General features: G+C 48.2%; 1 protein-coding gene across 1 annotated transcript in view; it reads right to left on the minus strand.

Moving 5' to 3' along the window:
- Positions 1-5329: 5329 nt before the first annotated feature.
- Positions 5330-16297, minus strand: part of LOC134791469 (uncharacterized) — a 28099-nt gene continuing 17131 nt past the window's right edge. Inside the window, exons 5-9 of the mRNA XM_063762500.1 lie at positions 15926-16056; positions 12739-12873; positions 12198-12432; positions 6469-6620; positions 5330-5729 (exon numbers count right to left, since the gene is read on the minus strand). Of these exons, the coding sequence (XP_063618570.1) occupies positions 5649-5729; positions 6469-6620; positions 12198-12432; positions 12739-12873; positions 15926-16056 (734 nt within the window). The 3' untranslated portion in view covers positions 5330-5648. The remainder of the gene's footprint in view (positions 5730-6468; positions 6621-12197; positions 12433-12738; positions 12874-15925; positions 16057-16297) is intronic.

A 16297-nucleotide genomic window follows, 5' to 3' on the forward strand; every position in this document is an offset into this window, starting at 1 on the left:
CCATCATCAATAGAGGAAGGGAGATCGTTAATGAATATTAAAAATAGGGTATTTCCGAGCGCGGAGCCTTGAGGTATTCCTTGTTCCAGTATACCTGCGTCGGATTTAACACTTTTGCCCTTAATTTTGACCTCCACTGTCTGCCGTCTATTTCGAAGGAACGATTTAAATAATTTATGGGTGTTATTAGCGATTCCATAGTTTCCGATCTTTTCTAACAGTAAGTCATGATTTATAACGTCGAAGGCTTTAGACAAGTCGCAGAATATCCCTGCCGGTTTGTCCTTTTCATCTAACGCCGTAGCTATGCAATCATATACTTCATATGCAGCTGTTGTGGTGGACCTATTTTTTCTATACGCAAACTGTCTGTCCGTCAGTAGGTCATTTGTCTCTAAGTGATGCATTAAACTATTTGATACAATTGATTCGACTAATTTAGAGATGTTGGGGACAATAGTGATGGGCCTGTAATTGTCCACAGCAGTTTTTTCACCTTTTCCCTTATAGACAGGACATACTCGAGTGCTTTTCAGTACGTCCGGGTACTCACCGCACGAGAACATGGTATTAATGAGTTCTACTAGTAGCCCTGCGACGACTGGCCAGATGCACTCGAGTATGTTTAGGGAAATATCGTAGATATCTAGTGTCTGTCGTGTTTTTACCATGGATCTCAGAGTGCGGTTTAGGTCTGTGAGTGTGATTTTTGGCAAAATGAAATTAGGAACGTTTAATATTTTAGTGGGGCTCCCGTAATGGTACGGAACCCTTCGTGCACGAGTCCGGTTTTTTGAGTGCATTTTACGACAGGACAGTTTTCGTTAAAGAACTTGCAATGTTGCTGCAATGGTTAAGCCTTTATAAAGCAGAGGGAATATATTTCCCACATCATTTTGAACTCTGTTTCAAAGTGTTAGGGTTCAATATTGCATAATTACGGACACCCTTGTGCCTTATTAACACATTCACTGCCAGCGACCCGCTAGGCGGGTTCTTTATTCGTTGGCGCTTTTCTCTACAAATGCAAACAACCGTCTGTTATCAAACTTATGAGCGACGCGAGTAGCGCGTAGCTCGCGCTGTAGATAGGCTCTAACATGGAATTTTAAGTTAAAAACCGCTCTGCAATAAATAATATCAAAATTACTACTACCAAAATTTTACAACTTCAAGGAAAAAGGACAAATCAGTGAAGGAAAAGGATATGAAGGGAAATATCAAAAACACTAATAGCTGCTATCATTTATTTGTAAAAAAATATTCTACTCACTACATAGCCAATATATCAGTTAAAATTTTAATAATTTAAGTATCCATCCCTGCGTAAGTCACATTATTTATCATCTATACAACAATAATTAATGTTTCACAATGAGTATTCCGCACGCGCTCACAATCTCAGTGGATAATTTATGCTGAAACTTACACAATATACAAATATATGTAGATACATAGATCATGTTCCGAAGACAAACTTATCGTTTACGAATGGTCCTTTATAAGCTTTCTATTCGGAATTATTGCTTTTTAATTTTAGATTACATTTCAATTAATTACGTTTTTCATTTTAAACTCATACATCCCTGAGTATTAAACACGTATTAAAACTTTCTCTTTTGAAAACATATTATCTCACATTTATAGACGAATATCGCGAATTTATTATATTTCCTACGTTTCGACACAGGTTTCACTGGTCGTGGTCGCGGCTAACGGGCTAACTGATGTCCCAGCAAAATGTCAAAACGAGAGATTTGTGCAACTACCCGACGAAAAGTGTATGAAAAAGTTTGGGGTAGACATCACATTTTCAAACCTGTGAAACCTGTGTCGAAACGTCGGTAAATAAAGGTAATAAAATAAATTCGCGATAGACCCGTCTACAAATGTGAGTTAATACGTATTTAATCGACAATTGGAAATTAGTCGATCGAACGAACCAGCTCAATGTAGCTTTATGTATAATGTATAAAGAAATCATATCGTTATTGCTTATTCAGTTGTATAATCACATGTTATGCGACGCCCGTGGGCTTGTCCGCTCCTAATACATAATTGACAGTAACATTACATTCAGAATAAGCCTGATTTTCGCAAACAATGCTCATTCACTTATCACAATGTTATTGCTTTTCGGAAACACGCACTTACATTCTCAAAGAAATATCACATTTTAATTACAATACTTTTGTCATCTTTAGAACGCCACTTGAGAGAAAGCGCGCTGTTGCACAGAGTAATACATACAATGCACGTCAACTATCACAGTAGCGTTTGTGTCTAGCTTGACTTAGCCGTCTCTTTCTCACAAATAAATTTGAAACTAGTTCGACAGAGACGCACGCTTGACGGACAGGAAATACGCTACTGTGCTAGCGGTGCAGGAAGGTTCTGAAAGCATAGCGCGCGTCTGTCAGTCTTTAGTATTGAGAAACGGTATTCAATATAATTGGAATTTCAAAGAGATTCGTAGCCAATATTTCAGCATAAATTACAATAATACACGTCAGTAAGGTCGCTGTCTGCTGCCGAATCCACCGAACAGAACGGCACAAATAAAATCACAAACACATGCTTGTTAGAGCATAAGCACACACAACACAACCGGTTTGTTAGTAACTAAATATCGATATACATTGTTCATCAAATTCTTAAGATATTCATAAATTAACCTAAATTATAAATAACCGAATTGGAAGATCTAAAGGCGTCACTACTCGTTAATGCTACGGTCCCAGTAAGGAAACAAGAGGAAAGTTGATTTAACAAGTTCAATAAATAATTGATTAAAATACGGTTTCATAAGGAACATTGTTAGTGTGTACTTGACAAGAGAGAATTCACCTGATACCAATAGCATAATAACAGACGTCAATTATTAAAACTACAAAAATACTAAATAATAATAACCCTAAGACATTTACAATGATAAAATTCAATAAAATAATACTGTATCACTAATGCCAGCAGCTTTAGCAGCGGGTGCCGAGAATGACTCTTCGGTTGAGATTATTTTCCACAAAATAGATTTCATATAGAAAAATAAGCACGTCAGCGTGCGTTTCCCTCAATATCATTCACAGATCGATTTTTAATATCATCCGACAGAGAGCTAGAAAAGTTCGATAGAGAGCATATTTTGAGAATAGTTTAATTTAAACCCTAAAAGTTACGAAACTTTATTGTCAAGAAGACTACCATCGCCTCGTCGAGTAAGAGTAAGCAATACTAAGCAGTAAACACTACCACACTGACGAACGCCTATACGAGTACATACGGTGATCCCAATAGTAAACAATAAATAATCTCAATTTTAAAGCTATAAAATACGGTAAGCTTAGCGCGTCAAACGTGACAAGGAGGACAAAAATAGCTGCAAGAGGATCACTCGGCCGCGAGCTAGACCTCGCGGCCACTAGCTAAGGTATCACAACGTCTCATAGACTGTCTATTACTGGCCCGTGGGGGTTGACACTAAACACGAATTTAATACAACTAAATTAAGTAGAGAATATCAAGTAAAGGGACGGCGAACAGGCGGCGCGCGCCTGGCAACAACAAAACACGCGATGAGTACAACGTAAATGCCTTTTGCTAAATATAATAGACACTGACCACGATGAGGTGTTCACGGTAAATTTAAACACATAATGCCTCGACGTTTTGGTTGTTCGCTGTTGTTGAATGTTTCCACATTCGCGAATGCATGAATATATCCACACATTAGAAAATTATGTTTCTAACATAAAAATCGTATCTAAATTATTTATCTATTTTAATAATGCCGAAAAACTATGTCATTTAAAATGTAGATTAGTAGGTATATTATACGAAGGCAACTCTTCATTATTGAAAACCTTGAATCTGCTCTAGTACAACATTGCGACGAAGCTATTGAACGGTATCTATAACCTACCACCTTACTATTCATCAACATATATAAATGGTTCGCATAACGTATACGTTACGATAAGTAGATACTCATTTGTCATTATTGCTTCTTAACGTTGTAACCTTAAAGAACTAAGGCAATACTCGACAGAAAAAAATACTTACATTTTAAATACTGACCGAAATGGGAAATAAATTAAACGCTATAATTTAATGATTTATCTTTAACGCTCCTAGGTACTATGTAAATAATAAAATTTACAATATCTTAAATTACGTACTTCTAAACGAATACTTGCGTCCTGAAAAAGGTAACCGTTTATATAATTTCATCAATAAGAGAGCATTTTAAGGCAAGGCTTAATATACTTATTTATCATTGTCTTCCTACCGTACGAGATTTCACGTTTGAGTTACAGTTGGCATTCGGCCCGCGACCCGTCCTAATGGCATAAGATACAATTGTAAAATGACTGCCAACATTTGGCGTATTCCACTTGTGTTACTTGCCATAATAATAATTGTAAGGTATGCTTCATAGAGCGGGCCATGTGTCCTTATCATAAAACCAGCCACGGCAAAATATTCGAGATAGTTTTGTGATAGGACATGATCCTGAGTGCGCTCGGTGCCTCGGGACCAGAATACATCTTATTTATAATATTAAAAATAAACCCCACACACCATCCGCGAACAGTATACGAACCGAACCGCATTAAACGCACGAACGTTACCGAACAAACTTAACTCGATGCTGTAACTGAAATACTGAAATTATACTTTTGTGACTATGTAATCCAATGTAATGAAACTAATTATTATTGTAAATCGAATTTAAAATCGCTTCCATGTGCATTATAATATCCAATATTAAATTAGTATGATTGATTAATATTGGTATTGGATGCTCAAAATGTTTCGCCCAAACAAAATAAATATCGTTACTGTATGGAGGTATAATATTCGTAACATAATGCCCGATTACTGACGCTGTTCAAAAATGTAAACTTAAAATCCTTGGTTATGTATTGTCTATTGACACTGGCCTTGTATAACTAAATAGTATAAATAACAATGTAAAAACATTATTGAATTATGCGTTTGAATTTGTTTTATCGCTATGATGCGACGTGTTACGTTTGCATTGTAAAAGAAACGATATTATAATGTCTTTATTAAATATAATCCCTTTACCCCTGTATTCGTACGGCCTCTTTTACAAAACAAGCGCTAACACACGCGAATTAAGGCAGGGACACACTTATCCCACGTACGCAACGTATGCAATGCATTACGACAATCTGAACACTGAAAATTGTATGCTTAGAAACATACTTGTCATGCGTTGCGTTGCGTATGACAAGTATGTTTCTAAGCGTACAAATTTCAGGGTTCAGATGTCATAATGCATTGCATACGTTGCGTACATGGGATAAGTGTGTCCCGAGCTTTAATGAAACGAGCTAGTGAGAGTGATGAATATTCTTGGCAAACTTCAATATGTTGTTTTTTTTTATTTGAAAACAAAAGAAATTCAACCATATTTCCTATACTGTTGATTTCAAATTGACCTGCAGATTCTCGTATGATGGACCATCAGAGGATAATTGTATTCGTTTGAGATTCGTGAAATGTACCACTTAAAGTGTACCAAGAAAATTCTAACATCTGTTATAACTGTTTGCAAACACCTGATTCAGCAGTTAGTTAGTGAGTGTCGGGCGGGTCCTTGGTCCGCGTATCACAGACGGCAGTCAGTGCGTCTCCTCGGCCGCCGCGTGCGACGCCACGAGGTTCAGCGGCGCTTCGTCGTACTCGGGGGCGCTGCGACCGACCTACAGGAAAAACAACCTTATTACTGGACAGCTAGAATTTATGTTAAGTTAAACAAATCGTGCCTCAATATGGCAACTAAATAGATGTTGCTGTAACAGCACAATACGATTCGGCGTACTGTATGGTAAAGAGTTATTTTATTGTAGAAGAGACGGTCAAATCAGATGGCGCCGTACGCGTTTCATTGTTTGATAGGACCCGCTTGCGGGGTACGGGAGTTTTCCATAAGTGTGGTATTCCATATCCAATTTCTTTATCCAATGTGTATTGCTTCTCACATTTTGCTTTAATGAGATAGTGAGACGCACTGACATTGGACAAAGAAATTGGACCGGCGGAATACCACCCTAAAGCATGCCATAGGGCCCGCATTCGGGGAACTGTCTTCATTGGTCTATAGGGCCCGCATGCGGTTGCAGGAGATTTCCAAAACGCGTGCTACTCGTATAATGAGTTTCACTTGTCGCTTTACAGCCTACGGGGAGTCATCGAAGTCGAACGCTGTATAATCTTTTCCGTTTCGACCAAGCCACTTCACGCTGTACTTAAGAATACAAAGCAATTGTTAGATTTACCGCAAAACATGGAAATGACTACGTAGTAAAAATTTGTTAGAACCAACTTGATGGTCCAACGGATTATCGACTCTATCTCTATCAACAATAGATCACAAGTCAAACAATAGATAAAGGGCCACCCGAGTACCTGAGACTGGTGACGTAGAGTGTCGGCGCTTACCTGCGGGCGCGTGTTCTGCGCGTGCAGCGCGGCCAGCAGGTGCGGCTGCAGCTGCCGCCGCAGCGCCGCCAGCACCGCCTCCTCGGGCGCCCCCTCGGCAGCCACCGGCGGCTCTGCAGGCTCCGAGCACGTGTTGGCTCCGCGTCGGGATTCTGAATTAAAAAACCTGTTAGTATCGTACAAGATCTACAAATAAGGGGTAATTTTCTTGGCCAACAGTTGGCCTTGCGCTTGAGCTCCTGCCAATGTCAATTATTTATCTGGAATAACCCTTTAACCCCAACGTTGTAATATAGAGTCCGCATAAAAGTACCTCCGCGATATTGAAAACGCCTGGGTCTGAGAGTTACATCATGGCCCATGGGCTTGTTCATGAAGGCAGTGGACAGGATTCTAAACTCTAAATCTAAAGGGTTCTTCATCGTGCATGTGATACGTCTAGAGTTGCAGGCGTTCATAGGCGTAGCATGCACGCACACGGCAAGCGGCGTGACATTTCTTATGAGAATTCATATTTTATATTGTGCACGCGTATACGCACACGCATGTGGTCTAGCATTAATTAGTGAGTACGTACCCAGTACTGTTCCGCTGCTTGTCGTGTCTGGGGCGGCGGCGGCGCGTGTGTATGGTGTCGCGGCGCATGGCGGTGGGGTGCGGCACGCCGTGCAGCTTGTAGTAGAGCCCGCACGCGTTGCACACCATCTCGTATTAGTGAGGTGGGTACGTACTGTTCCGCTGCTTGTCGTGTCTGGGGCGGCGGCGGCGCGTGTGTATGGTGTCGCGGCGCATGGCGGTGGGGCGCGGCACGCCGTGCAGCTTGTAGTAGAGCCCGCACGCGTTGCACACCATCTCGTATTAGTGAGGTGGGTACGTACTGTTCCGCTGCTTGTCGTGTCTGGGGCGGCGGCGGCGCGTGTGTATGGTGTCGCGGCGCATGGCGGTGGGGCGCGGCACGCCGTGCAGCTTGTAGTAGAGCCCGCACGCGTTGCACACCATCTCGTATTAGTGAGGTGGGTACGTACTGTTCCGCTGCTTGTCGTGTCTGGGGCGGCGGCGGCGCGTGTGTATGGTGTCGCGGCGCATGGCGGTGGGGCGCGGCACGCCGTGCAGCTTGTAGTAGAGCCCGCACGCGTTGCACACCATCTCGTATTAGTGAGGTGGGTACGTACTGTTCCGCTGCTTGTCGTGTCTGGGGCGGCGGCGGCGCGTGTGTATGGTGTCGCGGCGCATGGCGGTGGGGCGCGGCACGCCGTGCAGCTTGTAGTAGAGCCCGCACGCGTTGCACACCATCTCGTATTAGTGAGGTGGGTACGTACTGTTCCGCTGCTTGTCGTGTCTGGGGCGGCGGCGGCGCGTGTGTATGGTGTCGCGGCGCATGGCGGTGGGGCGCGGCACGCCGTGCAGCTTGTAGTAGAGCCCGCACGCGTTGCACACCATCTCGTATTAGTGAGGTGGGTACGTACTGTTCCGCTGCTTGTCGTGTCTGGGGCGGCGGCGGCGCGTGTGTATGGTGTCGCGGCGCATGGCGGTGGGGCGCGGCACGCCGTGCAGCTTGTAGTAGAGCCCGCACGCGTTGCACACCATCTCGTATTAGTGAGGTGGGTACGTACTGTTCCGCTGCTTGTCGTGTCTGGGGCGGCGGCGGCGCGTGTGTATGGTGTCGCGGCGCATGGCGGTGGGGCGCGGCACGCCGTGCAGCTTGTAGTAGAGCCCGCACGCGTTGCACACCATCTCGTATTAGTGAGGTGGGTACGTACTGTTCCGCTGCTTGTCGTGTCTGGGGCGGCGGCGGCGCGTGTGTATGGTGTCGCGGCGCATGGCGGTGGGGCGCGGCACGCCGTGCAGCTTGTAGTAGAGCCCGCACGCGTTGCACACCATCTCGTATTAGTGAGGTGGGTACGTACTGTTCCGCTGCTTGTCGTGTCTGGGGCGGCGGCGGCGCGTGTGTATGGTGTCGCGGCGCATGGCGGTGGGGCGCGGCACGCCGTGCAGCTTGTAGTAGAGCCCGCACGCGTTGCACACCATCTCGTATTAGTGAGGTGGGTACGTACTGTTCCGCTGCTTGTCGTGTCTGGGGCGGCGGCGGCGCGTGTGTATGGTGTCGCGGCGCATGGCGGTGGGGCGCGGCACGCCGTGCAGCTTGTAGTAGAGCCCGCACGCGTTGCACACCATCTCGTATTAGTGAGGTGGGTACGTACTGTTCCGCTGCTTGTCGTGTCTGGGGCGGCGGCGGCGCGTGTGTATGGTGTCGCGGCGCATGGCGGTGGGGCGCGGCACGCCGTGCAGCTTGTAGTAGAGCCCGCACGCGTTGCACACCATCTCGTATTAGTGAGGTGGGTACGTACTGTTCCGCTGCTTGTCGTGTCTGGGGCGGCGGCGGCGCGTGTGTATGGTGTCGCGGCGCATGGCGGTGGGGCGCGGCACGCCGTGCAGCTTGTAGTAGAGCCCGCACGCGTTGCACACCATCTCGTATTAGTGAGGTGGGTACGTACTGTTCCGCTGCTTGTCGTGTCTGGGGCGGCGGCGGCGCGTGTGTATGGTGTCGCGGCGCATGGCGGTGGGGCGCGGCACGCCGTGCAGCTTGTAGTAGAGCCCGCACGCGTTGCACACCATCTCGTATTAGTGAGGTGGGTACGTACTGTTCCGCTGCTTGTCGTGTCTGGGGCGGCGGCGGCGCGTGTGTATGGTGTCGCGGCGCATGGCGGTGGGGCGCGGCACGCCGTGCAGCTTGTAGTAGAGCCCGCACGCGTTGCACACCATCTCGTATTAGTGAGGTGGGTACGTACTGTTCCGCTGCTTGTCGTGTCTGGGGCGGCGGCGGCGCGTGTGTATGGTGTCGCGGCGCATGGCGGTGGGGCGCGGCACGCCGTGCAGCTTGTAGTAGAGCCCGCACGCGTTGCACACCATCTCGTATTAGTGAGGTGGGTACGTACTGTTCCGCTGCTTGTCGTGTCTGGGGCGGCGGCGGCGCGTGTGTATGGTGTCGCGGCGCATGGCGGTGGGGCGCGGCACGCCGTGCAGCTTGTAGTAGAGCCCGCACGCGTTGCACACCATCTCGTATTAGTGAGGTGGGTACGTACTGTTCCGCTGCTTGTCGTGTCTGGGGCGGCGGCGGCGCGTGTGTATGGTGTCGCGGCGCATGGCGGTGGGGCGCGGCACGCCGTGCAGCTTGTAGTAGAGCCCGCACGCGTTGCACACCATCTCGTATTAGTGAGGTGGGTACGTACTGTTCCGCTGCTTGTCGTGTCTGGGGCGGCGGCGGCGCGTGTGTATGGTGTCGCGGCGCATGGCGGTGGGGCGCGGCACGCCGTGCAGCTTGTAGTAGAGCCCGCACGCGTTGCACACCATCTCGTATTAGTGAGGTGGGTACGTACTGTTCCGCTGCTTGTCGTGTCTGGGGCGGCGGCGGCGCGTGTGTATGGTGTCGCGGCGCATGGCGGTGGGGCGCGGCACGCCGTGCAGCTTGTAGTAGAGCCCGCACGCGTTGCACACCATCTCGTATTAGTGAGGTGGGTACGTACTGTTCCGCTGCTTGTCGTGTCTGGGGCGGCGGCGGCGCGTGTGTATGGTGTCGCGGCGCATGGCGGTGGGGCGCGGCACGCCGTGCAGCTTGTAGTAGAGCCCGCACGCGTTGCACACCATCTCGTATTAGTGAGGTGGGTACGTACTGTTCCGCTGCTTGTCGTGTCTGGGGCGGCGGCGGCGCGTGTGTATGGTGTCGCGGCGCATGGCGGTGGGGCGCGGCACGCCGTGCAGCTTGTAGTAGAGCCCGCACGCGTTGCACACCATCTCGTATTAGTGAGGTGGGTACGTACTGTTCCGCTGCTTGTCGTGTCTGGGGCGGCGGCGGCGCGTGTGTATGGTGTCGCGGCGCATGGCGGTGGGGCGCGGCACGCCGTGCAGCTTGTAGTAGAGCCCGCACGCGTTGCACACCATCTCGTATTAGTGAGGTGGGTACGTACTGTTCCGCTGCTTGTCGTGTCTGGGGCGGCGGCGGCGCGTGTGTATGGTGTCGCGGCGCATGGCGGTGGGGCGCGGCACGCCGTGCAGCTTGTAGTAGAGCCCGCACGCGTTGCACACCATCTCGTATTAGTGAGGTGGGTACGTACTGTTCCGCTGCTTGTCGTGTCTGGGGCGGCGGCGGCGCGTGTGTATGGTGTCGCGGCGCATGGCGGTGGGACGCGGCACGCCGTGCAGCTTGTAGTAGAGCCCGCACGCGTTGCACACCATCTCGTATTAGTGAGGTGGGTACGTACTGTTCCGCTGCTTGTCGTGTCTGGGGCGGCGGCGGCGCGTGTGTATGGTGTCGCGGCGCATGGCGGTGGGGCGCGGCACGCCGTGCAGCTTGTAGTAGAGCCCGCACGCGTTGCACACCATCTCGTATTAGTGAGGTGGGTACGTACTGTTCCGCTGCTTGTCGTGTCTGGGGCGGCGGCGGCGCGTGTGTATGGTGTCGCGGCGCATGGCGGTGGGGCGCGGCACGCCGTGCAGCTTGTAGTAGAGCCCGCACGCGTTGCACACCATCTCGTATTAGTGAGGTGGGTACGTACTGTTCCGCTGCTTGTCGTGTCTGGGGCGGCGGCGGCGCGTGTGTATGGTGTCGCGGCGCATGGCGGTGGGGCGCGGCACGCCGTGCAGCTTGTAGTAGAGCCCGCACGCGTTGCACACCATCTCGTATTAGTGAGGTGGGTACGTACTGTTCCGCTGCTTGTCGTGTCTGGGGCGGCGGCGGCGCGTGTGTATGGTGTCGCGGCGCATGGCGGTGGGGCGCGGCACGCCGTGCAGCTTGTAGTAGAGCCCGCACGCGTTGCACACCATCTCGTATTAGTGAGGTGGGTACGTACTGTTCCGCTGCTTGTCGTGTCTGGGGCGGCGGCGGCGCGTGTGTATGGTGTCGCGGCGCATGGCGGTGGGGCGCGGCACGCCGTGCAGCTTGTAGTAGAGCCCGCACGCGTTGCACACCATCTCGTATTAGTGAGGTGGGTACGTACTGTTCCGCTGCTTGTCGTGTCTGGGGCGGCGGCGGCGCGTGTGTATGGTGTCGCGGCGCATGGCGGTGGGGCGCGGCACGCCGTGCAGCTTGTAGTAGAGCCCGCACGCGTTGCACACCATCTCGTATTAGTGAGGTGGGTACGTACTGTTCCGCTGCTTGTCGTGTCTGGGGCGGCGGCGGCGCGTGTGTATGGTGTCGCGGCGCATGGCGGTGGGGCGCGGCACGCCGTGCAGCTTGTAGTAGAGCCCGCACGCGTTGCACACCATCTCGTATTAGTGAGGTGGGTACGTACTGTTCCGCTGCTTGTCGTGTCTGGGGCGGCGGCGGCGCGTGTGTATGGTGTCGCGGCGCATGGCGGTGGGGCGCGGCACGCCGTGCAGCTTGTAGTAGAGCCCGCACGCGTTGCACACCATCTCGTATTAGTGAGGTGGGTACGTACTGTTCCGCTGCTTGTCGTGTCTGGGGCGGCGGCGGCGCGTGTGTATGGTGTCGCGGCGCATGGCGGTGGGGCGCGGCACGCCGTGCAGCTTGTAGTAGAGCCCGCACGCGTTGCACACCATCTCGTATTAGTGAGGTGGGTACGTACTGTTCCGCTGCTTGTCGTGTCTGGGGCGGCGGCGGCGCGTGTGTATGGTGTCGCGGCGCATGGCGGTGGGGCGCGGCACGCCGTGCAGCTTGTAGTAGAGCCCGCACGCGTTGCACACCATCTCGTATTAGTGAGGTGGGTACGTACTGTTCCGCTGCTTGTCGTGTCTGGGGCGGCGGCGGCGCGTGTGTATGGTGTCGCGGCGCATGGCGGTGGGGCGCGGCACGCCGTGCAGCTTGTAGTAGAGCCCGCACGCGTTGCACACCATCTCGCCGCGCGCGTCGCGCCGCCATATCGTGGTGGTGTGCGTGCCGCAGTTGCTGCACGACAGCTCCACGCGCGGCGCCGACCGGGACCCCGTCGACGTGTCCGATGCCTCTTGCTGGAATGTTGTTAGAAACTTGATAACGATTAAATAATCTAGGCATAGAAATAAAGAGAACTAATTTCAAATGTATTTGATGTTAAAATATAACCCAGGAAATTATGCTCGAGGTCAAATATGTTTAATTTTAACGCTTATATAATATCACAGCAAGCAGTTTCTCTAGGTAGCGTTTACAGAATAGCCCAGTTGTTTGCGTGGATTAACTGGAACAGCGTAACTAACGTAGTAATCGGGCGCGTGGGCGAATACTTCGACCCGCATCGGCACTGAAACACGCTACCATAGACTATTCTCACTCACGTTGTCAGGCGCGGCCGGCCAGTGCGGCGCGTCGTTGTGCGCAGGCGCGGGGGCGGGTTGCGCGCGCGCCGGGAAGCTCTGCTTCCTGCGCGCCGTGCCGGCTGGACCCGCTGCTCGAGACTGCCATTCGCCATTCTAAAACAACTCATTGCTTGACAATGTTCTACTTCTCAAGAAAGTGCCCGTCACGTACGTTAGTACTGTATGCCATCCCTTTCTCTCTGATTTTAAATAAATTGACAGGCTTTTCTATAAGAATACGGGACGTTTTGATTAAAGATCAGCGAAGTATGATAAGATCTTTTCAAGAATTGTGATTGATGGGATCATCTAGCAGCATAAACTCGATTATGAGCATCTTTACTATAAACCAGGATTCCTTGACATAAAATATAGCGCCATCTCGTTCTGTAGGTAAACAACCCTAAGGGCTAATTTAGACGGCGCGCGATCTCGCATGCGATTTTAGTTATATTGCGGACTGTTGGTTACGTCCAATTCAACCTACCGATCAAAACCCGCAATGTAATGAAACTCGCATGCGAGTTCTCGCATCGTCTAAATGAGCCCTAAATATTCAACGTAAACAAAGTAAAAAATAAAGAAAAATGTTTCCTTCGCAACGTGTTCATGTGTTGACGACATAGAAAAAACCTATGAGGAAGATCATCAACTCATCATTCTAATTATCATGTCAATAATGTCATGTATTAACGATAACACGATAAGGATAAAAACAAAGTTCTAAGGTCTCTAGCTAATTTCATTCTGGGTCTCCATGAAACGCTGTTAAAGTGCCGTTATACATATGGCTATGGAATGGAACCCAGGGATCAATCTTTCCTACTTTAGTCTTAAATAAATAAACATATAAGCTTTAGTGTCTTTCTTTTCTATATTTATCAAAATGGTTCGTCGACAAGGTCGTTTTTAATTACTTGGTTAAAATAAAACGTCATTAGTCACAAAACAAGTTTCGATGTAACATTAGGTAATTACATAAAATAAGTATCGAGCTACCTATAGACTCGTTAAAAGGAAACAATATTGCGTTGTCAATGTCAGGAAGGTTTTAAAAGATGAAAGAGATTACTCAGGCATGCAGTACCGAACAATAGTTACAAGACTTACAAGGAAAACTCGAGTACCATAAGGCCATTACCATAAGATACGTGGAGACAATAAAAGACCTAATTCATGTTGTCATCTCGTCGTGAGGCCGCGGTGTGCAAGAGTTAGTCATTTAAATAACCCAGTCAGTGATGTGGTGCTTATTACTTAGTAGTGAAATTTGTTAATACATATGTTATTGTATTGTTAAAACACAAAATTCACTCTATATACCTAAAGTGAATTTTGGTATTTCAACAAAACAGGAAAATGTATGATTTCGTTTACTAATAGTAGTGGTTTTGTGATAATAGGAAAATACTTTTTTTATATATCTGAGTGTTGTTTGTGATTGTGAATGTTTGGTTTTAAGTATATTGAAACTCTGAGAGCACACGGAATAGCATAATATATGTTGATAAGTGAAAGTTGTCGTTATGTCTTGTTTGTTTATTGATTATTGTTTTACTTAAACAATGGAGTTCTCTTCACGAGTTCTAAAGGGATGTAATTTGACTTTCTACCCCCATTATTTCATTTAAATACAGGGTGATTCATGAGACGTGAGCAGGACTAATTCTGCACACTCAGTAACTGATAATTGATCGATCACCGTCGTATTTAGGTGAAACAACCACACTTTATCCTATTTTTTAACTTTTCGGTGAGGGCAAATTTAATTCTCTACAATAATGGTCACCCGACAAGACCTAATTAATAAACATAAAACCTGTTTAACCGTAATGACAGCATTTTGATTACGAAGAAAATAAACTGTCAAACTTGAGTGAGATACGAGTTTTCAAAAGTAACCAGACAGTGATGACATTCAATTTGACACAGAATATCGGTAGTTTAGTATTCTTATTTTAGGGTGACCATGTATGTCGTAAATAAATTAATAACTTTTTGTTTTCAACACGACTAGAAAATTAACGTTAACCTCACTAATACTGATACGAAACAGTTGCTTATAATTTACGAAATGCGCAGTGTTAGTCCTGCTCACGTCTCCTGAATCATCCTGTATACACTAGTATTAAAATCTTAAATCTTAACAATTCAATAACATTCCAATGTTATGACACAATTTCTTATCAACACTGATTATTCTGACGATGTCCAGTGCTAGTGTGCAATATATTGCATAGATATAATACCTATATATATATTCGCAAGTTGACCAAATAGAGAATTGAGCATGCAAAATGCAGATCCACTTTATACAATTCGACTTGCGCTGACAGAATAGATAGCTAGCGTGTCTGGCCAGATTCGTGAAAAAATAGCGATTACAAATGCTTGGTGTCACTGACATAACGCGTCATCCACAGCATGAAAAACCGACCAAGTGCGAGTCGGACTCGCGCACGAAGGGTTCTGTACCATTACGCAAAAAACGGCAAAAAAATCAAAGTCTTGTATGGGCGCCCCACTTTAATATTTCTTATATTGTTTTTAGTATTTGTTGTTATAGCGGCAACATAAAGACATCATCTGTGAAAATTGCAACTGTCTAGCTATCACGGTTCTCGAGTTACAGCCTAGTCACAGACAGACGGACAGACGGAGAGTGGAGTCTCAGTAACAGGGTCCCGTTTTTACCCTTTGGCTACGGAAGGCCAGCCCACCAGCGGCTATTACGTATAATTACGTCAATGGTGTGCTTTCCTGGCAGTCATGTGCACGGGTCTTCGCAAATAAAATCGGCTACGCGAGCCAAATGCGAGCACACGAACGTATACAACAACGGAGCTGAATCAGTCGCCGTGGTCGAAACCGGCCGGGACAAAGTATAGTATAACGGAACACTAAAAAGGCACGTAAGTGCGTCAACTGTGTGGTTTATTATTGCGAACACTTACGTTTGATATATCGTGGAAAGAGATGCAACAATAACATTGACTAAAATATTACCCAGCCTTCGCTCCAGGCAACGATGCAGATGGCCGAAGATCGAGAGGCCTGGAGAGCAGTAGAGGTAGGAAGAATAACCCATAGGAGTCACGTCCCTCAGACATGAGGTTACGACCACGAAGAAGAAGAATAACATTGATAAATGCTTCGTGTTACTGACCGGTGAATGCGCGCCGTTGGGCACGGGCAGCGGCATGGGCGACGTGGACGCCCGCAGAGGCGACACTGTCATCCCGAGGTGCTTGCTGTTGATGAGCCGTTTCAGTAGCTGCGTTGCTTCTCCACCACGGCCTGTGAACAAACCATTTTTTTTAGTTAAAACTTAAAAATAGCTATGTAGAATAAGGCCGGGGAACTCACTCTTCGAATGAGTCGTGGGTGGGTCAGCCCAGATATCGCTGATGAGGTGGTGAGATGGTGGGGTTGCTTCAGTTTTAAGCAATCCCTTCCGTTCCAGGATTAGGACAAGTAACTTGCTCTTGTTTTAGTGGCCAAGAATTTTTTTATGGCCGGGCCATAATAGTTTATTTCT

Source organism: Cydia splendana, chromosome 6 (assembly GCF_910591565.1).
Source record: "Cydia splendana chromosome 6, ilCydSple1.2, whole genome shotgun sequence".
NCBI classification, from domain to species: domain Eukaryota; kingdom Metazoa; phylum Arthropoda; class Insecta; order Lepidoptera; family Tortricidae; genus Cydia; species Cydia splendana.